At 37.6% G+C, this 26,813-nt stretch overlaps 1 protein-coding gene across 1 annotated transcript in view; it reads right to left on the bottom strand.

Moving 5' to 3' along the window:
- shank2b (SH3 and multiple ankyrin repeat domains 2b) overlaps positions 1-26,813 on the bottom strand; it is a 204,809-nt gene that overhangs the window by 124,210 nt on the left and 53,786 nt on the right. The window contains exons 8-12 of the mRNA XM_022683849.2: positions 23,670-23,821; positions 21,296-21,463; positions 19,425-19,541; positions 11,851-11,928; positions 3,946-4,012 (exon numbers count right to left, since the gene is read on the bottom strand). Coding sequence (XP_022539570.2) covers positions 3,946-4,012; positions 11,851-11,928; positions 19,425-19,541; positions 21,296-21,463; positions 23,670-23,821 — 582 coding nt within the window. The remainder of the gene's footprint in view (positions 1-3,945; positions 4,013-11,850; positions 11,929-19,424; positions 19,542-21,295; positions 21,464-23,669; positions 23,822-26,813) is intronic.

Genomic DNA, 26,813 nt, shown 5'->3' on the forward strand with positions numbered 1-26,813 from the left:
TGCTCCCTCTTGAATTAATAAGGGAGTTGATTATGCGTTCTATTAGCTGAAACGAGCATGTTCAATCTGGGGTAAATTCCTCAGCAGGCGGCTGAGGCTGTCAGAAAAATATGCTGGTGCGTTTTACTCCCGGTAAATTAAAGATGACATCTGCTACATGTGTTATGGGTTATGTGGATTTTAAAGTGTCGTCCAAGAGTAATTATTCATCATCTCATTAAAACCTAAACATTAAACTAATTATGCATAATCATGCGCTTTATTGGAGGCGCAGACACAGACAAAGTACACGCCGTCTAGATCTGAGGGTCGCGCGCAATTTATCAGACATATAAATGGCAAAGATTAATCAAATGAAACAATCTTCAGACAGGGAAGCATAAGTCAGCAAGAGTAAGTTAAACAAGCTAAAGATATACAGTATAAAACCCTGTGCGGAAGCAAAGATGAAAAATAGGTCTTATTAAGGCTCTGTTATCTTTGTTACAGAATACACTGCATCACTTTTTATTTGGAACAAATGCAGGGTACCGCATCTCTTTGCTCTCAAAAAAGAAAAGCCTTCATTCTTTGTGACATGAATTCCATGAGATGTTGGACATGTTCCTCTGAGATTCTGGCCAGTGTTGACATTGTTGCATCATGTAGTTGCAGCAGAATTATCTGGAGCACTCTCATGTCGCAAATTTCTCCTGTTCTACCACATCTCAAAGGTGATCTACAGAATTCAAATCAGAATTCAGATGAGGCTAGTTCATGAAACCAGGATTTTTCAAGTGATGACCAATGGTGATTGGTATTAATAGCTCAAGCTATTTCAAGAAAACATGTCCACACTATTACCCCACCTCCAGTAGTCTTTACTGTTAACACATACGAAAGGTTGGGTCCATGGATTTAGTTTGTGGTTGCCAAATTCTGACCCTACTATCTGTGTAATAATAATTCTGAGCTTTAATTGAGATTCATCAGACCAGGCTCCATTTCTCCAGCCTATGTCCACTGCAGCCTCAGCTTTCTGTTCTTGGCTGACAGTAGCTCATCTGCTCACCACAACTGTACAGAGTATCCATCTATGTAAGTTACTGTAGCCTTTCTGTCAGCTCTAACCAGTCTGTCCATTCACTATTACTTCTCACTTCAACAAGGCACTTTTTTATATGCAGAACTCCCACTCTTTGGATGCATTTTCTATTATTTTCTATTTTCTATGCATTCAAACTATTATCGTATATTGATGCTGAAAATCCAAGGATCACCAGTTTTAGAAACATGCGAAATCAACAATCATCCAACACTCAAAATGTCCCATTCTAATAGTTGACATGAACATTACCTGAAGCTGAATATTGACTGAACATATGATAGGCTGATTAGTTTAATTGTATGAATAATGTATAGGTGTACAGGTATTCCCAAGAAAACTGCTGACTAAGTGTTTATGTGCTTTAGTCCATAAATGCCTGAAAAAAAGTCTGCCTAAACAATATAATGTTCTTTGTTACACTCTTTAACCCTTGTGTGGTGTTCATATTTTTGTTACTCGTTTACTTTGTTACTTGTATTTAATTCAGCAAAATTAAGCAATTTTACATTAAAATGCTTTACACATGCTTGCTTCACCTAAATTGCAAGCAATATAAACAGCTTACATGGTTAATATTTGCCCTTTACCTTTCTTATGTTACATTTCTTTCAAAAAGTGCTACTCTTTTTTATTAGTTTTTTAATAAAATTTAAAAGAAAATGAATTTAACTCAAGATATGAGTAGAAAATTAGTTTAGTTTCAAATTTACAAATGAAGCAATGTTTATTAGCCCTTGGTCAAACATACTGTATGTAATATAAATGGTTGGGGGGGGGGGGGTGTACAGTGTGTGTTTATTGAAAATGTGTTTTGATATATGTTTTTCACAAAAAATGAGCCAATGCCAATGAGTTTGAGTTAGAAAAAAAAAATTTTTAGTATCATTTGATGAAAAATGAAAACGGGTCCCACAGACCCGAACACCACACAGGGGTTGAGTTCACTTGATCCTTAAATAAGAACATTTAGAACATTTGGTTAGCTTGGTTTGGTTAAACGTGAAAGCTGTTTTTGAGTCCAGGAGTAGTCCAGAGCATCAGAGCATCTCTGGTTCCCCTAGAAATCAATATTTTAGGGTTCTTTTTTAAAGCCAACTCTGTTATAGGTGGCGGACTGTTATAGGTGTGGAAGCTATCCTCTCCTGCTGCCACATGTGGGGGTCGCATGGTTGGTTCATTTTGTAATGTGACTGTTCCGAACGATAATGTGTGTTCCTTCTATTTCTAAGTGGAAGCGGGATTACTGTAATAAGCAGATTTGTGGAGTAAGTTTGTGTACTAATAGAATGGTGAAAAACACATCTCAAGCTGGCCGGCATGGATAAAAATCTTCTCATATAAGAACGCCTTCTTGTTTGGATATGCGCCTGCATGGTCAAATGCCACATATCCTAAAAGTGCTGTTGCTTGCCTCTGGAGGGTTTGTATCTAAGCAAAGTAATAAAAGGCTGAAAACAGGCTCTTTGTGCCTCAGAAAACAAGTCTTTGTGAAACTATTCAACGCATGGAATTTGTGATTACAAATAATCCGCAGTTCGGAAAGAGTTATTGTACTTGAAAACAAATCAGTGATAATAAGTACTTTGCCCAAACGAGCTCAAATTTGGTCCAGGGTGTGAAACAGGTGTAGCCCACATGGTAGCATGTATGCTTATATTGTTATAATTTTTTATGATAAAAAAAGCCTGCATCATAATTGTAAAAATATTGTGATATTATTAGGGCTGTCAATGTTAAAGCCTTAATGCATGTGATTAATTTAGAATCAGTATCATTATTTATTTACGCAAATTAATTACACCACCAAGTTTGACCCCAACGCCCGTCATAATCTGCCCCGCCCCCATGCTGCTGGTGCGCATGCTTACAATAAAAAAAAAAAATCCTCTATTCAATTTATCCTGCATTCTCTATTCCAGCGCCACACGTTGGTTTTATCTCCCCTCAAAATACAAGTATATACTGGCATTTTAATTGATACCATTAATATAAATATAATTGCATTTTACTTTTCTTACATTCATTCTTTGATTTACATTTAAATATCCACTATAAAAACTTGCATCTTAAGAAGAGCAAGTGTGATTAATCACAGTTAATCACAGAACACTGTTGGGATTATTCGGGTTAATTTTTTTTTATTGATTGACACCACTAGATATTATTATAGTGTGGAATTACTTATTTGGGACAAGATTTTTTTTTTTTTACTTTGTGCCTCAGAAAACAAGTCTTTGTGAAACTCCATGCACGAAAGTAATGCATGGAGTTTGCGATCACAATAAATCCGCAGTTTGAATGGAGTTCTTGTGTGTGAAAATAAACCAGCATTAATGGGCCTCTCCCCCAAAGGAGCTCAGAATCGGTCGAGGGTGCGAAATAGGTGTAGCCCATATCTCAGCACGTATGCTTATATTGTTATAAATTTTTTTTATAATATATATAAAAAAATATATATATTATAATTGTAAAAATATTATGATATTATTAGGGCTGTCAACTTTAAAGCATTAATGCACGCAATTCATTTGGAACAACGTGTTATTATATATATTTATATATATATATATATATATATATATATATATATATATATATATATATATATATATATATATATATATATATTATTTTTTTTTTTTTTGCATTTTTTTGCATTTTTTTTGCTTTTTTTTTTTACATAAAGGAAACTTGGATAGATATTATTTTAGTGTGAAATCATTTATTTGGGATAAGTGTGAAAATGCCCCTAGTGAAACACAACATTTGTTCGCTATAAGTCCTATGAAATTGACAGGCAGGAATAAAAGGAGCTGAGTAATGGTATTCATGAACAAAAGCAAGCTGTTCTGACTTACCAATATCAGTGTCTTTGTGGTTCTTTATGAACTCTGCCAGCTCAAAGTTCCCTGCAATTATGGCCACCTTCAGAGAACAAAGAGAGCACACGTAATTAGGATCCATTCAGCTATTCCTTCAGCAGACATTCCAGACTTTCTCAAAACGCTTTCCATTCCTAATTTAGCCTGAAATTAAAAGTGATGCAATGTCTCACCAGCATAAGTGTTAATCATGTGACACACAAAACCAAACTCCTTGTTTTTTTTTTTTACAAAACAAAATCTAAATAAAAAAAGGAGTGGGTGTTAAATGCTGTGAAAGAGTGTCTGAGTCAACAAACATGCAACCAGACCCCAGCAAGCACACTGTGACCAATCTTACGCAACACTGCTGGGGTCTCTACAGTGGCTAAACACTGATGTAACATAAAAAAAAAACATCTCTACATGGAATCCAGCTCGCTTAACCACTGCTTTAGAAAGATATCTTTATCTTTGTCAAGTTCTCTTACACATACACATATAAAGCTCTGGGAAAATGAAGAGACAATTTCAGTTTTAGAATTAGTTTCTCTAATTTTGCTATTTATAGGTTTATGTTTGAGTAAAAAGAACATTGTTGTTTTATTCTATAAACTATGTACAACATTTCTCTCAAGTTATGAAAACAAATATTGTTATTTAGTGCATTTATTTGCAGAATATGAGAAATTGTCAAAACGATGAAAAACGTACGTTGCTTTCAAACCTTAAATAATGCAAAGAAAACAAGTTCATATTCATAAAGCTTTAAGGGTTCAGAAATCAATATTTACTGGAATAACCCTGGATTTTAATCACAGTTTTCATGCATCTTGGCATCATGTTCTCCTCCACCAGTCTTACACACTGCTTTTGTATAACTTTATGCCACTCTTGGTGCAAAAATGCAAGCAGTTCAGCTTGGTTTGATGGCTTGTGATCATCCAATGGTTTTTCATTTGGTAAAATAAAATATAAAATAAAAAAAACGTATAATTCTATGTTCTAAAAGTATTGCGACCTGTCACTATCAGTATTTGATAAATAGTCATTTCAATTATACTGACAAATCATTGGATAATTAGTTTTTAAGAAAAGTCTTAGCATTAGCCACTAACCATGCTTAGCGCTAGCTCTTTGGTCATTCAGAGGTGAGTATTATCGGCCTGTAGCCTGCTGCTAACCCTGGCAAGCACTGCTGGATCAGCATTAGCATTAGCTTTAAATCATGCTTAGCGCTAGCTCTTTGGTCATTCAGAGGTGAGTATTATCGGCCTGTAGCATGCTGCTAACCCCAGGTAGCACTGCTGGAGCAGCATTAGCATTAGCCGCTAACCACAGCGCTAGCACTTTTGCTGTTCAAAGGTGAGTATATCGGACTGTAGCCTGTGTGTTTACCATGTTAAAACAAGCTGCGTGGGACAAATCACTAGTTAATATCGGCCTGGTTCACCGAGTTAAATATGTGCTTTATAATTCAGACCAGAAAATAGAAGTTTATTGATAGTGCACCTTATTATCCAGTGTGCCTTACAGGCCGTCAAATACAATACTTGTGTAAAATACATTGGATATCGGCCTCAATCCAAAATTCCCACATTGGTGAATCCCTACAAATTAGTATGTATTATATTTGGCTAAAGAGATTAATTACTGTTAACTGATTAGTTTTAAAAGCCCTACAGGCATTCCTATTTCCCACATTAGCGGTAGCAAAAACATTACCCTAGTTAACCCAATGGCCTTAGGTCCATCCACTAATTTTAATATACAAAACCTGCCATTTACGCTAATTTAAAGTCCCCTGAAGATTAAAAAGGTAATTGTACGTGTATTTTGGCATCATTTCTTAATTGGGGTCATGGTGTGCAGTCATTCCTGGCTGGAAAAAGGCTACTTTAACCGGGCTGAATATAGCGTATCAGTCCGGGAGCCTCAAAAGAGCTGTAATCAAGCGGCTACTGAAGTGTGAAATATAATTTAAGCAGTGTGAGATGAATAATACGGGGCATTAAACAATACAGCAGTGGCAGCGCAGCCGATGTGTACATTACATAAACCCTCTAACTCCTACATATATGCCTGGAGATGGGGAGGTCAGTTTAAAGCTGATAGGCTAAGACTGGAGAGAACAATCACTGGTGAAAATGAATCAACAGTCAGAGTTTAAACAAGCCTAACATGACAATCCGTGAAATATTAATACATGTTCACATTATGCAAAGCATGCATACTTGCACATGCTTATACTGTAAATAGAGGCAGTGGAGCCTCGGGTCAACAAAAGGCCATTCAGAATCACACAGAACAACTCAGATTGGACCTTATCAGCTGAAAAAAAAGACCATTTACAGGATTCTGCAATGAATGATCATAGTCTAGACACAATGGCCTATAAGCAGAGTGAGTCTTCAAACCTATAAACGAGAGGCAGGAATATTTCTCAATTTAATTATTCATCACCAGACTCAAATCAAATGCATTGTTAAAGGTCAGGACAATTTGGACATTTTGATCCAGCATGGCATTTAAAAGTGACATCTAATCGCAGAACAGTGAAAAAGACTTTTACAATGACCTAAATAAGAAGGCGTTTTTCTTTTAAAAACATCTTCTTGTGTGAGAGAGCAAAGGCTAAATATTTGATCTGTTAAAAAAAAACATGCATTTTCAAAAATAAATTTCACATATTTTGTCAGTTATGCACATTTTAACACATTTTTAATCTCTGTGCGTAAAAAGCTCAGATATCTTATATTTATTACCTTGGTAACGGTATTTTTTTTAAAAATGGCAATTTAAGGATCCAAGCATAATGTAATTAAAGTACTGGTTAGATAATTGCTTTGTCTTTCAGTACAGTATTAATATTGGAAAAAGTGTGTTTTCATAATTGGGGGTGTGTTTGCTCACTGATTTTGATATGTAATTATATCTGTAAGAGTCAAGCCCTACTTGAACTAGATTAGTTTAATATGGAGATGTGCATTAATGTGATTATTTCCATTGTTTTTCTGTGATTTTACTCAGTTATTTACCCAAATGATATGCTCCCGCTTCAATAAAGTTTCCACTACTCATAGTTAGACAAGACCAATGTTACCCTCCCCAGAAGTGGTTTACCAACAAAGATCACTCCAAGAGCAAGGCATATAATAATTGGTGAGGTCTCAAAGGACCCCAGGGTAACTTCAAAGCAACTGAAGGCCTCTCTCACTTTAACTAATTTTAATGTCATCACATTATGTCCTTAACCCTCTAACCTCTTCTCAATCTTGGTAGAGCACATTTGTGTAACTATATGTTATTAAAGAGTGTATTGATCTTAACTCAACCTGATTGTGTTTCAGCCAATCAGCAAAAGTATTTTTGGCCAAAAAAAAAAAAAAAAAAAATCCATGATCACGTGACTGGCCAAGGTTTCGGGTTAAAGAAGAATAGAAGCGCAGAGTACAAAGGAAAATGTTAATAATAAAATAACTAATACTAATAAATAAATCAATAAATAACATCAATAATAAAATAACGTAATGTTTTTTTTTTTATTATTTATTTATGTAAATTGTCATTAAGCCCTTTAATATCCCTGTCAGTAAATTATTACAATTATTAAAATTATTAAAAATAACTTTCTCAAAAATGAATTAAATTTCTGATCAAAACATGGTAAATTCAAAGAAATATATAAATTATGTTAATATTTACATTAAAGACATATTTAGGTGACCTAGAGTCTCACAAAATTAATATACAGTGACATTAAAAAGTAATAATTTATTGTGTTTTTGCTTTTTTGTCATTTTTACATTTCTCAGATTATCAAACAAACTGTAAATTCAGAAAAAGATAATTAAACATTCAGAAAAAGTTTCTAAAATAATGGTTTAATTCTTTTATGGGAGAAACGCAATTCAAACTAATCTGGCCATATGTTAAAATAATAGGGCCAGCTCTTAAGCTCAGGCTTACTTGGGTTTGCAGCAGGACAATGATACAAAGAACACCAGGTAGTCCACATCTGAATGGATAAAAAAATAATAATAAATGAAGGTTTTGGAGTGGACTAGTCGAAGTCTGATTGAGATGCTGTGGCATGATCTTAAACAGGCTGTTTATGCTTGAAAAACCCTCCAATGAGGCTGAATTAAGAATTATTCTGTAAAGAAGAGTGAAACAAAATTCCTTGGAAAGACTTGTTGCCATTTATTGTAAATGATGGATTGCAGTTTGTGTCTTCAAGGGTAGCACAAACAAGTTCTTAGGTTTAGGGCCTTTTAACATAGGACTTTTTTTTCAGATTTTTTTTTCTTTTTTTAAGTGAAATTATATTCCTTGTACTGCAAAATCGGTCTAGAGCCTAAAAGTTTAGATGTCAAATTGTAGTAAAACATTAATAGGATCATATCCCTCACCAATAGGAAGCACAACTGGAGGACATGGCAAAAATAATTGTGACTAATCAATTAATCTGAAAAAAAAAATTGGCAGATTAGTCAACTTAGGGGTGGGCAATATTATATCGTATACAATATATCGTGACAGAAATATCATGATATTAAAAATCCATATCGTGATAATAGGGCTGTTCTGTCTTAAAACTAGTCTATAATTTACTGTGAAGCTTTAGGTGTATTTATTGTATAATTGTTTTAGTTTGCAGTTTATATGAATGCACTAAATATTCTGCAATATTTTTTGCTGCATTATATTATTTTATGCTATAGTATTTATTTTACCACATTATGATTATTCTGTTATACTATTATACTATATTCCTGAAATGAATACATTATTTTAGTTTTCCTATATCGCCAAGTATATCGTTATCGCAAAAATACCCTAAAATATCGTGATATTATTTTAGAGCCATATCGCCCACCCCTAAGTCAACTACTAAAATAATGATTCGTTGCAGCCCTACTCCTGTGTGCATTCTCCAGTCTGTTCAGTACTCTTGTGCTGTTCTCTCAAACTCCATGTTCCCATGTTCCCTAGAACCGTTAACAGAGTATTCAAGCGCCTCCACACAGTGCTATTATGAACGCTTTGCTTTTCTTCTACAGTTAAACCACAGCTAAGCTGAAGTTGCACAGAGCCGTGGAGCTTTCTGCACTCTGGGTGGAGAGCAGCAGAAAGTCAGAGCATGTTTCACTTAAACAGCTCTTAATGTGCACTCTCTCGTCCTCTCTGCACCTGCCCTGCCTGATCTGAAGCCTGTATAATGTGAAGTCTAATATTGCAGTTTTGTGGAGAAAGACTGTGAGTTAATCTTTACTGGCAACACGGCTCGGGAAACAGTGTGGGTAAGCAGTGGGCGTGAAGTTGACATTTACAATGAGATATTAAACTGCGACTGTACACATGCTTAAATAATCTTTTACAAAATAAAATGTCAGTAGTAAGGAGTGCAAAGAGAAACTTGGCAGCATAAGCCAATGTTTAAATAAAAGGCAATATAACTGTTAAACCTCTTAAAACTCCTTATAAAACTATTGGTGCTTACTGTGTTTTTTCCCCCACTACCCTGTATTTGTAACTCGTTGGGCCTTATTTTAGCAATGTATATATCTTTAATAAACTGCTGAAGACAGAGCTCTTCAAAGATCACTTACTCTCCTAACACCTCTAACTAACTAACTACTTCTAACCTCATTTCCTTCTTCCCCTCCTCTACTCCTCTATTCCATTATCCCATTAGACCTCCTTTAGGTCCTATCTAAAAATGTTTTTTACCTTTAACTTCTATTACTTTATGTACTTCACTATTGTAAGTCGCTTTGGACAATAGTGTCTGCCAAATGTAATGTAATGTAATGTAATAAAGTGTTTAATTTTTACAAAATCAGAAGCTTAATTTTTCTATTAATTTTCATTGTATATCTTGTTTAAGTACAGTATTAAGAGGAAAAAAATACGAGAAGTAAAATAATGCTCAGCTTTATTTGCTTACAGACTAATACAGGCACCATATCATATGGTGCACTGTCAATGAATGTCTAATTTCTGGTCTGTTTTCAAACATAAGGCACACCAGATATAAGGTGCATTTTAAGCAACAATAGTAAGGAACAAGGGTGTCACCATTTCTCTTTTGTGAAAACTGCTTATTTGGGAGAGTAAAGTGCTTCCGTTTATTTACAGTAAGCTCATATTTACAATATTTTACAATATAACAGCGCAGTTAGCAGCAGTGCGGTTAGCAGCAGTGCTAGCTGCAGTTAGCAGCGCTTAGCAGTAGTAAACACCGCCCGATAGCGCTACACTGAGGAACCCTGAGTGTTCTGGTAAGCCAGGGCACTATCAGCTAGCGGTTCATTTCACTCCAATATACTCTCTAATATACCTCTGAATGGCGAAAGAGCTAGCGCTGAGGTTAGTGGCTAATGCTAATACTGCTCCAGCCTTAGTGCTGGAGAAACTTCATAGATAAGGCGCACTGGATTGTAAAATGCACTGTTGTTGAGGTTAACGGCGAAACAAAACCCAACAGTTTTTACACCACTGTCAAAATTGAGAAAATTAAAGGCTATTAAATATGGTAAATGAACATCTCCATGCAAACAGCTCACTGTGTTCCAGTGCAAAAAACACACTTAGATACTGAAAACTAGCAAATTCTGAAAGCCCTATGCGCCCACTAACACCCACATCTTCTCTATGCACATCCTACTGGTGTCCCTTCACTTTCCTCAGCCTCTCTGATATCTAAAGCTCAACCACCATATTCACTGTAGATCCTCCATTACTCAACCATAGCAACCATGACATCCACCACACCCTTCAGCCTCCAACCACCGCAGCATTGGCTGTGGCTCAAGTAAGATAAATAAATAAAAAAAAACCTGATGGTTTCAAATGAATTATTATACATTTTTATGCTTTTACAGTACAAAGAACATTACAAACAAGAATATTCAGAAATCTTAAATCTTTAAAAGAGAGAAGTTTGGAACCAATTCCTTAGTTTTAAGATTTAGTATCAGTTTTTAGTTCGGCTAAGTGTAGGGGTCAACTGATTGACCCAAATGCAAGCAAATTCATTACTTTGATTATGCATTGAAAGTTCCAGTAGAGAAAGTAGAGAAACATAATTAGTGATATTGGCTTTCATGCATTGAACTCATGTCTTTATATTGAATGTTGAGTTCTAAGAAACATGACCAATATTTATTTTTAGCTCTAGATTAGCTTGTATACTAAGAAATCACCAAGTTATTACATATAGCAGTACGCTATGCTTCATAATCAGCGCAGATCAGAACAGATATTGTGGAAACAAAAATAATTCATTTACTAATTTAGTTAAGTGGTACAAGAGTCTAATTAAGTAAATGAAAAAAATAAAATAAACAAAACTGAAACAGTTTGTACACTTAAGTCTTTTAAGTCATACTTTCTATTTTTAAAACCTTTTGAACCATTAACAGATTAGCGGTCCCACTCTCCAGCTCATTCAGCACACTCGAGTGCATTCTTACATAATGGCTGTTTCTGCTGCTTATTCTGCACGCTGAATTTCCTTCATGAATTAAGAGCACTATGTTAAATATGGATCAAATCTGTGTTAATTCTTGCTTTTTAATGCATTTTAATATGAAAAATTGCTTAATTTTTGAAGCGCTCCAACTAAAACTGGGCATGCACGAAAGGTCAGAGCGTCAGAGCTTAGCGCTGAAGCGTGCAGGTCAAAGACTTGAGCTTTGGAAAGAGAAAGACGCTCTCGAAAAGACTTTATGAGATACCTCGAGCAAAGCACACCACAGGGAAGCTCCCTGCAGTTTAACGGCAGTAAAGATAGGGCTACTAATAAGATGCAACAGTGCTGGATCAGCAAGGATGCTGCAGTACAGTATATGTGCGTGTAAGTGTGTGTGTGTGTGTGTGTGAGAGCGCTGCACGTACCTGGAAGGGAGTTTGCCCGCGGTGGTTCTTCACGTCCTTGCTGGCTCCCCGCACCAGCAAGACTCTGGCACAATTCTCCTTCAAAAGGAAAAAGAAATAAAGAAAATATTTCAAACACTTGCTGAAAGAATCCACTTTTCTCAACCTCTCATTTCTTTCTTCTTCATATTCTACATTTCCTCCTATTTTTTTCTAATCTAAAGCCAAAAAAGTCCACTTTCCAAGCCACAATCCGCTCAAAACACTCCTTAAAACCTAAATAAAGTACAAAAAAAACCCCAGAAAAATAAATGCCCAAATAAATAAGTTAAGTCCCAGAGATCTCAGGTGTATAAATGATCTCACCCTGCTTAAACAGGCTGCAGTGAAGTGAAGAGAAGTGACACACACTTCAGCTTTCTGGCCTCCAACACAAGTGTGAAGCTTTAGCAAAGTCAACACCCAAAACCAGAATCAGTGAGAAGAGAGAGGGGGTCTCGGCACTGTGGATATGTGTGTGTGTGTGTGTGTGTGTGTGTGTTTGTGTGGTCTATGTATGTGTGTGTGTGTGTGTTGGTGACGAAGAGAGAGAGAGAGAGAGAGAGAGAGCAAGAGAGAAAAAGAGAAATAGAGAGAGAGAGAAAGAGAGAGAAAGAGAGAGAGAGACGTGGCTTTGTAGCACTCCAGCCCACTCCAGCCAGCTGGATTCAGCAGCCCACCCACGGAATGCCTCACCACAAAACCTGACACACTCACACACACACACACACACACACACACACATATATAGACACACACACCTCCATCACACTTTCCTCCCACCTTCCTGCTAATACTAGTTTCACTGCTGCCGGCAGCTTTTATATGAAGAATAATTGTGTGTGTATAGATATGGCTCGCGCGCAAAAAATATCATCGCACTGCTCCTGCTCCTTGTTGACATGGTGACGGAGCAGCGCGATGGCTTTATCGTAAACACAGCGCGAGAAAGCAGAGGAGCTTCTGCTGGGACTAATTAATTGGGGACACTCGTGCTCACATCTGCACAGCAAGAAATCATCTACTGTATCTTAGCAAGAGAAATTCTCTTTATTGTGTCTATATACATATACAGCTCTGGAAAAATTAAGAGACCACTTTAGTTTCTAAATCAGTTTCTCAGATTTTGCTGTTTATAGGTTTATGTTTGAGTAAAATTAACATTTTTGTTTTATTATATAAACTACAGACAGCATTTCTGCCCAATATCAAATAAAAATGTTGTCATTTAAAGCATTTATTTGCAGAAAATGAGAAATGGCTGAAATAACAAAAAAGATGCAAAACTTTCACAATTCATATTCATAATTTTTTTTGAGATCAGAAATCAATATTTGGTGGAATAACCCTGGTTTTGGTTTTTAATCACAGTTTCCATGCATCTTGGCATCATGTTCTCCTCCACCAGTCTTACACACTGCTTTTGGATAACTTTATGCCTTTACTCCTGGTGCAAAACATCAAGCAGTTCAATCTGGTTTGATGGCTTGTGATCATTCACCTTGGTCTTGATTATATTCCAGAGGTTTTAATTAGGTAAAATCAAAGAAACTCATAATTTTTAAGTGGTCTCATTTTTTTACCAGAGCTGTAGTATGTGTTATCCTCAGATTTTTACAGTAATATTATAAGGTTATTTTTACTTGTTTAAAAAGTTCTACTCATTTTGTTAACCAAAAGGATCTTATTCTACTGGCGGAACAATTGCTTGATTTAAGAAATGACCTGTAATTTATCTGGAAACAAGCAAAATTACATGCCAGTGAAATAAAACTGACATTCCTTATGATAAAATAATGTGGGAACTGTATGAAAAATGCTCATATTTATTTGGACTTTTATTTCATTACAGAAGACACTATGAGCCCAATATTTCATGTTTTGACTGGCCAACATCATTTTATCTATTAATTTTTGCATATATATATATATATATATATATATATATATATATATATATATATATATATATATATAAATTCAACAGTACAAATGAGTAAATGCTTTATGGTCCCATATTAATAAATTGAATAAAGTTCACCATATAAATGATAAAATTTTGTAGTAGGTTTGTAAATAAAAAAATATATAAGATATTTAGACTGCAGATTTCCTACATTTGCTGAAATATTTTTTTTCTCAGTATGGGGAAGCAATCAGCCTTCAGTAAGACACTTCCATTGATCGAGGATGAGCTGTAACCGTTTTGTAGCACTCCCTGGTCATACATCACACTAGAAAAACCCTGACCTGAAAGCTATGAGGTCGGACCTCTCAGCCTTATGGCTGTGATAATACACAGCCTTTATAATATAAACCATATGGGCTAAATTATTGAGACACCTGATCATCCATTATTTGTCTTGACACCAAATATATAAAAAAAGTGTGAATCCTGCTTTTGTTGGAGTAACTGTGTCCATATACAGATATACAGGTGAATCTAAAAAAAAGAAGTTCATTTATTTCAGTAATTCAGTTCAAAATGTGAAACTCATATATTATATAGATGTATTACACACACAGAGTTATCTATTTTAAGCATTCATTTATTTTACTGTTCATGATTATGGCTTACAGTTAATGAAACCCCAAGAATCAAGACCAATTGGTACTTTTGGAAGCGTTGGCAGTGTGCCAAGTCCTGCTGGAAAATGAAATCTCCATCACATTTTAAACTGAATCACAAAGTGTTAAGGAAGGGCTTGGAATGCCCACTCCCTGTATAAGTGAGGTGAGTGTGAGTGAGGTTAAACATTGGTCAACGTACTTAAGGGTTTCAAGCAATAGTGGGATGGACATTCCATTTCTAAAGCTGTGCAGGTGTTTACCAGGAATATGCCATAGACAGACAGAACAATGAATGGTAATGATCGTGACCAGAGGTGTCTGGTTTGACTTGTCCATGTAAACAGACAAGTGGTACCAAAATAAACAGATCCACAGTCAATGCATGAGAACCAACATATATATCTCACAGGTCAGTGCAACATTCTTTAGTATCTATAGGACATAGCAAAAGTTATGGGACCAATACTAATTTCTGTCCATTACAAGTTGTATATTAGTGTATTTAGCAGTGTCTAATTCATAATAATATAAAATACAATGTATTTCATAGCACGCATTGTGTTATAAAGCTTTAAGGCAAAACAAATGAATTATATCAAGTGCATCATACCAGTCTTACTCCACCTGCATTTACTCAGCAGGGGAGATGATCTTGAATAATATTCACATTGTGAAATCCCCAGCTGTCCCCAACTCTGCAGGGCCTTATTTAATAGACTGCACACTCCATTCTGACTAAGCCACAGCAGGGGTAAGGGTAAAAATAATGAATAACTGTAACAAAGAATAGTATTAGTGTAGAGCAAAGTGGTACAAAATTATACATCACGTTATTTCCCTAATAAATCTAACTATCACTGGATTTAATGATACAATAGTTTAAATTAATAAAATTAAATCAACCCATCCTTCCTGATACAATATAGTAAAGGAGCTACCTAAAAGAAAAACCTTGGAAAGCCTTAATGGACTGGAATGCTCTCATCAATTTAATACTCAATATAATAATCAATAGTCAAAAGATCTCAATATCACACTGTAACATCAGTTCTGGTGTACTGGTATTATTGATATATTGACCATCAATACATCCACCACTGTTACTGAGTTTACAGAAACATAGCCCAGGAAACCCTCATGCTGTGACCCTGCAGCCTGGAACCCCCCCGTCGAAGAAGCAGAAGGACCATTCTCCGTCTGGCTGCTTTTAAACTGTGAACGTTTACAAGCTGCTGTCAATTCACAAACACTTCCAACGCTAATGCTAACGCTATCGCTACTGCCAGTGCTGCCTCATAAATGAACCCAGGCTCAAAGCTATTACTACTATATAAATGAACCCAGTGACTGCTGATAGCACAGTGTAACATGGCTGTTTATTCAGGATGCATGTTTGGAGTTGCTTTCTTGGGAGTAGCAGCTTGATTGGGCTGGAGAGCAGGGCCTGGAAATTAAGGGGCAACAAATATAACAGACCCTCCAGCTACACATCCAGTTCTTGTGCCCTAGAGCACTTTGTTTCTGAGCCCTGTCCACCAGGCCAATTAAGCTCCTACCTACTCCCAAGAGACAGATGAGCAGGTAAAGAGATTCAGGTAACTTGACATGGGAAGCTCTGCATAGCATTGGCCAACACACCCTCCACTTGACCAAGCTTTAAGGGGAGGCAATGTTTGACCAGTACACTAAGATGTACTGGGTGAACCCCTGCAGGTAGGCATCAGACAGCCAGTAAACAAGAGGGCTTTAGGGGAGGCAGCAGATGGCCAACACTGTCTACAACACTGGAGCCTTGAGGGCAGATGGGCCAGTAGGGCCGGGACTCTCTAGAGCTCAAATGAGGGTCCATAACCCTGCACTGGACAAAGCTTTGAGGGCAGGCAATGTTTGACCAGCATACCCTTGCAGGTAGGCATCAGAGAGCCAGTACAAACAAAGAATTTGGAAAAGGCAGCAGATGGACAACACTGTTTATAACACTTGATGGAGCCTTGCAGGCAGACAGTCAGCCAGCACTCTCTGGAGCACCAATGAGGGTCCATTCCTGAGCACTGGAGAAAGATTTGAGGGCAATATTTGACCAGTCTATACCTATGCACTGGACAAATGTTGAGGGGAGGCTGTGTTTGACCAGCACTCTAAGAACCACTGGGCAAAAACTTGCAAGTAGGTATCAGACAAGAGTACCCAAGAGGGATTTGGGGACAGGTAGCAGATGGCCAACACTGTCTACAACACTGGATGGAGCCTTGAGGGAAGACAGTGTATGCCAGTACTCTCTGGAGCACCAATGAGGGCTTTCAGGTCAGGCAATAGAAAGCCAATGCTCTTCTGAGCACCAAACAGGGCCTTGAAGGTAGATGTGCAGTAATCCAGTAATTCCCACAGTACTGGACAGAGCCCAGAGGGCAGGTAGCAGACAGCCAGTGCTCTCCATGGTACTGCAACCTTACAGGACCCTTAGAGGTAGACAACAGACAGTCAGTACACACCACAGGACTTTACAGAGCCTTGAGAGCAGAAATTAGACAGCCAGTCATCTCTGGAGCATATAAACAGTCAGAACCCTCCCCACAGCACTGGGCAGGTTGGCGTCAGACAGCCAGTGCACTACACAGCATCTGACAGCACCATAAAATCAAGTGCCAGGCAGCTAGTGCTACCCAGAGCACTGACTTGTTGCTTAGGGTCAGGCATCAGACAGTCAGTATTCTCCACATCAGTGGACAGAGCTTTGAGGACAGGCAGCAGATGATCAGTGCTCTCCACAGCACTGAAAGAGGGTATGCAGTACTCTCCAAAGCATGGGGCAGATCCTTCAGGTATGGTGCCATTTTCCCAATAGCACTATTACGATTCTTGAAGGCAGGCAGCAGACAGCCAGTGCTTTCCATCGTACCAGTTAGAACCTTACAGATAAACGTCAGAGAGCCAGAACACTCCACAACGTTTGACAGAGCCTTAAAAGCAGGTGCCGGGCATCTGTTGCACTGACTGGTTGCTTAAGGTCAGGTGTCAGACAGCCAGTAATCTCCCCACATCATGGGACAGAACCTAAAAGACAGGGAGTTGATGGCCAGTGGTTACAATAGCACTGGGCATACCCTTATGGCCAGGTGTTAAGACAGTTGGTACTTTCCACATCACTGAACAGAGTCTTTAGGACAGGCAACATATGGCCAGAGCTCTCCACAGCACTGCACAGAGCCTTGAGGGCAGGTGTCAGACAGCCAGTGCTTTCCAGAGCTCAAGGTGAAGCAATGAGTTTAACAGGAAACAGTACAAGAGACTCCAGGATTTTACGGGCTTAGATAATGTGAATAGTGTTACTTTACTACCACACAAAGTGCTTTGCATTTAGGCCAAAACGTTCAACTTTGGTCTCATTTGCTGTGTCTCCAACATGCCTTGTGGCTAGCTGTAAATGGCACTTCTTATGTCTATCTTATAACAATGGTTTTCTTCTTGCCACTCGTCCATAAAGGCCAGATATGTTAGGATCTAGTTGTCTATCAAATGGTAAAGTTAATGCATCTTGTGCAAATTTGATTTTTCAGCACGACTGTGAATCTGTAAACATTATTATTTAAAAAGCCTCTGTTCATTCACAAACACTGTGATAACCTCCACAGTGATCATTCTGTTGCTACCCCTACTGGAAAAACCAGCTCATACCAGCTAAAGCTGGTCAAGCTGGTTGACCAGCTTTACCAGCTTAAGCTGTGTTTTGGAACCTGGTAACTGGTTTCTAGCTGGTAACTGGTTCATAGCTGGTCAGAACATCTAAAACCAGCTTGTAGCTGGTCTGTACCTGGTAACTGGTTTCTAGCTGGTAACTGGTGTTTAGCTGGTCAGAACATCTAAAACCAGCTTGTAGCTGGTCTGTACCTGGTAACTGGTGTATAGCTGGTCAGAACATCTTAAATCAGCTTGTAGCTGGTTTGTACCTGGTAACTGGTAGCTGGTTTTAGATGTTCTGACCAGCTAGAAACCAGTTACCAGGTACAGACCAGCTACAAGCTGGTTTTAGATGTTCTGACCAGCTATGAAACAGTTACCAGCTAGAAACCAGTTACCAGTTTCCAAAACACAGCTTAAGTTTGTATGAGCTGTTTTTTCCAGTAGGGACTACTAGTGTTTATTCATGAACCAGTCCCCAATCAATATTATTTAAAAGGTATTTCATACAAAGGAACCCAGTTACAAAGCTAATGCTGACACTGTTACATAAACAAGCCCAGCTGAAGCATGAAGAAGTGGATTTAGCACAGATCTAGAGCTAGAACTCACTTACCACTGCTTACCATTGCTTGACTCCATCATGAGTTATGATAACAAAATCTTTAAAAATAGACAGTGTGTTTAATGGCTTGACCACACACACAGAGACCTCTGACCTCTGCCGATGCTACACACCAACTCTCACAGAACAGAACAAAGCGGTTGCGTAATTCTGAATCTGCCGTATTTATAGCTCCCGTTGATAGAGCATCCGCAGCCTCTTCGCTATCAGACCTGGAAATAATAAACGTGCTGAGAGGAACATGACACCGGTCCCATCTCCCCTCACCCCCTCTGAACCTAGCAGGGTCTCGGGAGAGAGATATATTAAGCCGCTGGATTCCTGCGCCGATCTAGGGCAGTCCAGAGCACAGTAATGAAGCAATACTGCCCTCCACTTCAGCCCATTGCCCTGGGGTCACTGATGTATTTCCCCAAACTGCAAGGGAACAGTCCGAAGTAAAAGGTAGCATTTCAGTGTTATTGCAACAAACAAGCACAGCTAAGCTGGAGAAAATGGCTCTGACCTTCAGGTATAAACGGCTAAAAGGGAGCTTGTGAGGGTTTATCATGGGTATAACGACTGATGGGAACTTTTCAGGAGGTGAACTCGTGATTAGATGTCTAAATTGCTCCGTCCTGAAGACCATCAGGGACGTACTGAAAGCCTGAAAGCTCATTTGGTGTGTGAGAGCTACTCTTACCTGTTTGTAGAGAGCACAGATATGGAGGGCGGTGTTCCCAGAGGCGTTCTGCACCCGCATGTCCGCGCCATAAAACAGGAGGTGCTCCAGATGCTGGACGTGGCCATATCGACAAGCCTGGACCAACACAGAAACACATTCACAATCATACAATGATTTCAGCATCACTTTACCTCCACCTAGAATGAAAGTTGGCCCGCTGTTAAGCAGGTTTTTATAATGTGAGATTCAAAGTTTGAACGCTAGGTGTCAGAAATGGGCCAAAGAGTCTAAAAGCGGAGAGAGTGCGCATTTCTAGCGCAGAAAAACGTGCCAAAGAGTCTAAAAGCGGAGAGAGTGTGCATTTCTAGCGCAGAAAAACGGGCCAAAGAGTCTAAAAGCGGAGAGAGTGCGCATTTCTAGCGCAGAAAAACGGGCCAAAGAGTCTAAAAGCGGAGAGAGTGCGCATTTCTAGCGCAGAAAAACGGGCCAAAGAGTCTAAAAGCGGAGAGAGTGCGCATTTCTAGCGCAGAAAAACGGGCCAAAGAGTCTAAAAGTTGCCGTAAATAAGGAGTTTAATATTAAGAGACATAATGAAATTAAACATCAATTTGAAAAATCTTAGTTTACACAACACTGTGAAAGATAAAGATAGTAAGTCAAGTAAAATGGTGTGTAAATGAAATAATCAGGAAAAAAAGTATTATTTAAAGTGGTATATTTCATTATTTGTTTTATTACAGAGTCTGTGGCCCGTGACTTCAAATATATTTCTCCTTCTGGCCCCAACAAAAAAAGTTTGGACACCCCTGCTTTAAGTTTTGATTCATTTAGTTCATTCTTGGTAATCTTCCCCATCACCACAAGATGTCAGTGTGTAGCAGCAGCCATCAGGTTTAATAATGAGTGTTTCATCAACCATACACCACTGTTACTCTTTTATTCTCTACGTACAATTACTGCCATATCAAGAGATTGACCTGAACTCACCAATCATGACCAGTATTTCCCACACAATGTAATTTATTTGGATATGCAACTCCTGGGGCTTCATTAAAATCACCATACATACACAATATATTTTTGGAGTAACAAGATTATATACTATGATATACACATTGATTAAGAGGCAATCAAGAAAATAAATAAATAAACAATACAACATTTGGGGGGATACTTGAAAGGAGGATGATTTTTTTTTGGTAGCTTATGACATGCATGCATGCAAGAGTGTGCATTTTCAAGAATCGCATGCAAAACAGAGAGGGTTCTGATTGGCCTGTTCTCTACAAAGAGTCTGTGAGTTAGCCATTTCACCTCTGACTACTCTAAAGTATATCCATGTCTGGTAAAAGTTAAAAACAGTGGAAGTCTTGCCTGCTGTACAGTTTGTAATAGTGATTATAGCATTTCTCACAGGGGACTAAATGATTGCAAAAGGCATGTTGAGGTGAGTTAATGTGACATTAATGTAAAATTCATTTCAGGGGGTACCTCTGATTAACCAGTTTTGGATTAACCATCTTAACCAATTAGCTTACTAGCACAGGACATGTTTTCTCCATGATGACCAGATTTTCAGGAACCTTAACCATCAAGTGTCAGCTTGGACCAGCTGAAGACAAAGAATTTTGTTACAGAGCTTCTTCAGGATCTTCAGGATCAGGGAGACTGTCTTCTTTTCTTAGGGTCTCAGAATGATGAATATATTTGTTGAGTCTTGAAAGAACGCAGGACATGATGATGACAGAGTACCCTTAACGTTAACACCTACTAAAACACGGTTTCTTTGTTCCGGGATCCAGCCCTCTTCTTTTGTCATGTCAAATGTTCAGCTTTACACCCACAGACAACACAGACAACTGAAGAGCAGAGATAAGTCAGAGCTCCACCTGGTGGACTTCGTGCCAGCCGTTCTCGTCGTGGCAGGCCACCGTGGCGTGAGCGCGCAGGAGCACCTCACAGCAGCTGGGGTCACCCCCCACCGTCACTGTGTGGTACAGAGGAGTCAGACCCTGCCGGTCCTTGTAGTCAGGAGAGGCTCCCAGCTCCAGCATGGCCTGCAGAGAGAGAGAGAGAGAGAGAGAGAGAGAGAGAGATCAAACCACATATTTAATCCATGTGATATTTACAGTAATATGACTCATAAAGGTCATTTAAAATAATGTTTCATAAAAGTTTTATCAATTTAGTGATCTCAGTGGTCAGTTTCGAACTGAACAGCTGCAATTCACAGGAAGCAGCCATGTTTCTGAGGCTGGTAACTCACTGATGAATTTATCCTGTGCAACAGAGGAAACTCTTGCTTTTCCTTTTCTGGGGTGGTCCTAATGAGGGCCAGTTTCATCATTTTTCAGTTTCATCAGTTTTTAATGGTCTTTGCGACTGCACTAGAGAATTAAGGGACTGGCCTTCGTTTTATCCTTTCTTAGTTGAGAATTTCTTGCCATACTATAGATTAGGACATTACTCTTATAGGACTATTCACATTAAGAGGCAAGAAATTCAAAGCCTGAATTCCAGATTATTCTTCCTCATAAAACTGACTGAGAAAATCCAGCCAAGATGTGCAAAGCTGTCTAATCTAAGCAAGAGGTGCTACTTTGAAGAATCTAAAATATACAACATATTCTAGTTTGTTTAACATTTTTTTGTTTATTAAATATATTTAAAGAATTAATATTTTCTTCATTACTTTAGTATTAATCTATAATACACAATATTTTAAAATAATTAAAAACACTGAATTTGTGTGTCCAAACTTTTGACTAGTACTGTATATACTGCAACTGTGACTGTACGGTGCTTTACATGTTAGCAAAATAATATTTTTTTCCTGTATCAGTGGTGAAACAATTTGATAAGATGACTCTTTGGCAACCCCTGAAAAGGGAAAAGCTGAAAGAAAAAGAAAAAGAATTGGTGAAACAATTACAATGATATTATTTGGAAGTCTATTTTTTAGCAGAAGCACTGTATGCCCTCAAGATTTACCAGTCATGAAAAAACCTAAGCCTAATACAGTTGCTAGAAAAAGTATGTGAATCCTTTGAGATTACTTGGATTTCTGCATGAATTTGGTCATTGATCTTCATCTAAATCACAACAATAGACAAACACAGTCTGCTTAAACTAATGCTAAAACATGGCAACACCCTTGTTCCACCCTTGTCAGGAGGGCCGGGGCAGTGGTTGGAATGGAGCTGGACTCTCTGGTTACAATAGCTGAGAGAAGGACTTTGGATAAACTGCTTTCTATCATGAACAATGATAGTCACCCACTTCACACACCCATCATGAAGCAGAGGAGTGTGTTCAGTGGCAGACTGCTGTCACAGAGCTGCACAACAGACAGACTCAGAAAATCCTTCATTCCGAGAGCCATCAGACTCTTTAACTCCTCCCATCGGGGACGGGATGCTGCTGACGACTGAGTTTAATCCAGGCACACCACTTGGACATTATTCAACAACTTAATTATTTATATTAACACTTCCCCAACCTCGCTTACATTTAAGGATACCTTACTCATGATTGGGTATTCACATTTTCACATTCTCTTTTTAGAACTGTCTTGTAACGTATGCATACTTATATTATATTATATTTCTATGTCACATCAGTCACTTTCGTAATCGATGTCATTGCACTGTACTCTGTTAATTATTTAATTATTTATGACCATTAGCAACATCTACTGCACTGCTCCGTTTACAGATAGATCCTTACCTTGTATAGTTAGTTTTCTTTTTTTTATATAGCCTTATATATTTTCTATTCTTCTGTGTTTTGATTTGTCTGAGTTTTCGGGATAAATAAAGTAAGTAAGTAAGTAAGTAAGTAAGTAAGTAAGTAAGTAAGTAAGTAAGTAAGTATGTAAGTATGTATGTATGTATGTATGTATGTATGTATGTATGTATGTATGTATGTATCTATCTATCTATCTATCTATCTATCTATCTATCTATCTATCTATCTATCTATCTATCTATCTATCTATCTATCTATCTTCCTTGCTATTGCTGCTTAAAATTCACCTTATGTATGAAAATAGACCAGAAAATAGACATTCATTGATAGTGCGCCTTATAAAATTGTGCACCTTAAAATATGGTATTTATATTATTCTAGTCTAATGTCTTCTGGAGTTTTTACAGTAAAACTGTTTTATAGCTGAGATAAATCATTTAAAATAATCTGCAAAACACTCTAAGTGCACACAGGTTCCTCAGTTTAATGGTAAAGGCGGTAGATGGCAGTTGTTACCTTAAGAGCGATTTGGTTCTTGGCCCTGACAGCTTTATGGAGCGGCGTCATCCCATCTCGAGAGCGGAAATCTAAATGGGCTCCTCTGTTCTTCAGCACCGTTATGATCTCCACCACGTTATCCAGATGGGCTGCCAGGGTCAGGGGGGTCTCTGCAAGTCGAAAGGACAAGGACAGGGTTATTCAATTGATATTGATTAAACCTTTGCAGTAAATCATAAAACAATAAATTAGATCATATATCTAATATATCCTGACCGATGGATAAAGGTCATCAGTGAGAAAACAGCTGTTTTTTTTTTAAGAAAAGTAAGGTTTTCTATCTTAATAAGAAGGTGTTGAAAGCTTTTCTTCAATTTGCAACTTTGTGCCTACCAAAAAGAAGCTTTTATACGCCGCCACAATACTGCATCTGCTGTGACCTTACACAAATCAAACAGAAAATAACCAGCTTGAAGGTTGTGTAATGGTCTGGCCACAAACAGCAAGGACAGCGGTCCTTCACAGAGCTTGGTGGTGGCTCTAATGGAACATTTAATGAATCCATCAAAGGCCCACCTGAGGGCTTTCCTCGGTGTCTAGAGAACGTTCTGACATCACTCAGCTTCAGTTCTGAATAGGAGCCGCCCGAGGCTCTTACAGTACAGCGTTCATGTTGTTATGTCTGTGTTTTACGGCTGTAATGTAAAAATGAGATGCTGCATTGTGTGCCGAAACCACAATAACACAATACTGCCTCTAATATCACACCTTCAGACACAATATGCACAATACAGTGATATTAAAAGGTTTGGGCACCGCTGATCATTTTCATTATTTTCTTTTATAAATCTTTGGTTGTTTAGATCAGCAATTTTAGTTAAATACTGTATATCACACAGTGATATTTAAGAAGTGAAATAAAGTTTATAGGATTTAAAGAAAGTGTGCAATAATTCTTTAAACAAAATTAGGCAGGTGCTTAAATTTGGAGACCCCAACAAAAAAATTAAATTAATATTTAGTAGATCCTCCTTTTGCATGAACAGCCCGCTTTAAATCACACCACAGATTTACAATAATATTCAGGTCTGGGGACTGAAATGATAATTCCAGAATGTTGTACTTGTTCCACTGCATGATGAATGCTTTAGTAGATTGTGAGCAGTGTTTAGTGTTTAGGGTCGTTGTCTTGTTGAAGTATCCAGCCCCGGCGCTTAAACTTCAACTTTCTCACTGATTCTTGAACATTGTTCTCAATAATCTGCTGATATTGACTGAAATCCATGCGACCCTCAACTTTTCCGCCATGCATATCGCCGTCCAAAAACTCAATTTTTAGTTTCATCAGTCCACAGCACCTCATTCCAAAATGAAGCTGGCTTCTTCAAATGTGCTTTAGCATACCTCAAGCGACTCTGTTTGTGGCGTGTGCACAGAAAAGGTTAGCTGAAGTTTTTCTTGGCCTTCAGTGGAATCAGACAACTGAAATCTCTGAGATAGCTTTTTGTATCCCTCCCCTAAAACCATGATGTTAAATAATCTTTGTTTTTGGGTCAGTTAAGACTTGTTGTTTTGAGGCTCCAATGTTGCCATTCTTCAGAAAAGATGCATAGAGGAAAAAAAACTTGCAATTGGCTCCGTAAGCCTTTCTCTTAATTTAATTCACCTGTTTATGTAGGTCAAGGGTCAATGAGCTTCCCAAATAAATTTTGTGGTTCAATAATTAGTGCTAAACGTATTCAAATCAATAAAACAACAAGGGTTTCAAAACGTATGCTCTTGCCTTATTTTGTTTAAATAATTATTGCACACTTTCTGTAAATCCTATAAACTTCATTCCACTGCTCAAATATCACTGTGTTTGCTGCTATATGATGAATAACCAATATTTTTTAAAGGAAAAAATCATAAAAATTATCAGGGGTGCCCAAACTTTTTATACCACTGTAAAGCGCCATACTGCTCTTGATTGATTTTGCCTTTAATTAGCATCAAACACAAAACACACAGCCTCCCAGAAGCACAGTTGACTATAATCTCAGCCTTTAAAATGTCCTGTTTTCAGGTTGTGCTCTTCTTTGCAGCCTGTTCCCCCACCAAAAAAAAAAAAAAAAACTGGCAAGCAAGCACTCAACAAATAAGAATATTTTATTATGAGGAATATGTAAATGCACAAGCTGAGCATCGCCTCGCGCAAACCTTCAGCTAAATTTGGAAGCTCTTTGGAGTAAGACGATGCAATCTGCTAGAAAAGAGTCTCAACATATGAGTTAGCAATTTTAGGAGTCTGAAAAAATTTGCATTACAGCAGTGAGCTTGTAGCTCATCAAAAAACACTAGCATTACAATAAAATAAAAATAAAAAAAACAAGGAGAGTAGATATAGTGTATAAGTGTGTAAATCCTTTCTAAAACATTCCCAGTATTCCCAGTTCCATTCCTATCCAACACCTAGTGTATTTAATATGTTCTTTATTAAAGTTACTCAGGTGAGCTGCTGGTAGAACAGACCAAATCCCCACAGCGTCTGAAGTTCACAGAGATAATCATCACCCAAACCTCAAACTGTGTTTTACTAACCAACATCTCAGTAACTTTACTGACTTTATGTTTATTTGGATTTATTCTAATGTTATATAGAGTTTTACAGGTAGGTACACTCACTGACTGATGACGTTATGTTTATTTCAGTTCATTCTAATGTTATACAGAGTTTTACAGGTTAACACACTCACTGCCTGCTGACTTTATGTTTATATGTTAGGTTTATTCTAATGTTATATAGAGATATACATGTAAATACACTCACTGCTGACTTTATGTTTATATGTTAGGTTTATTCTAATGTTATATAGAGATATACATGTAAACACACTCACTGCCTGCTGACTTTATGTTTATATGTTAGGTTTATTCTAATGTTGTATAGAGATATACATGTAAATACACTCACTGCTGACTTTATGTTTATATGTTAGGTTTATTCTAATGTTATATAGAGATATACAGGTAAATACACTCACTGACTGCTGACTTTATGTTTATTTTGTGTTTTTTGTAATGGTATATAGAGTTTTACATGTAGATACACTCACTGCCAGCTGATTTTATGTTTATATGTTAGGTTTATTCTGATGTTACATAGAGATATACATGTAAATA

The sequence above is a fragment of the Astyanax mexicanus genome, chromosome 10 (assembly GCF_023375975.1).
Source record: "Astyanax mexicanus isolate ESR-SI-001 chromosome 10, AstMex3_surface, whole genome shotgun sequence".
Classification (NCBI taxonomy): Eukaryota; Metazoa; Chordata; class Actinopteri; order Characiformes; family Acestrorhamphidae; genus Astyanax; species Astyanax mexicanus.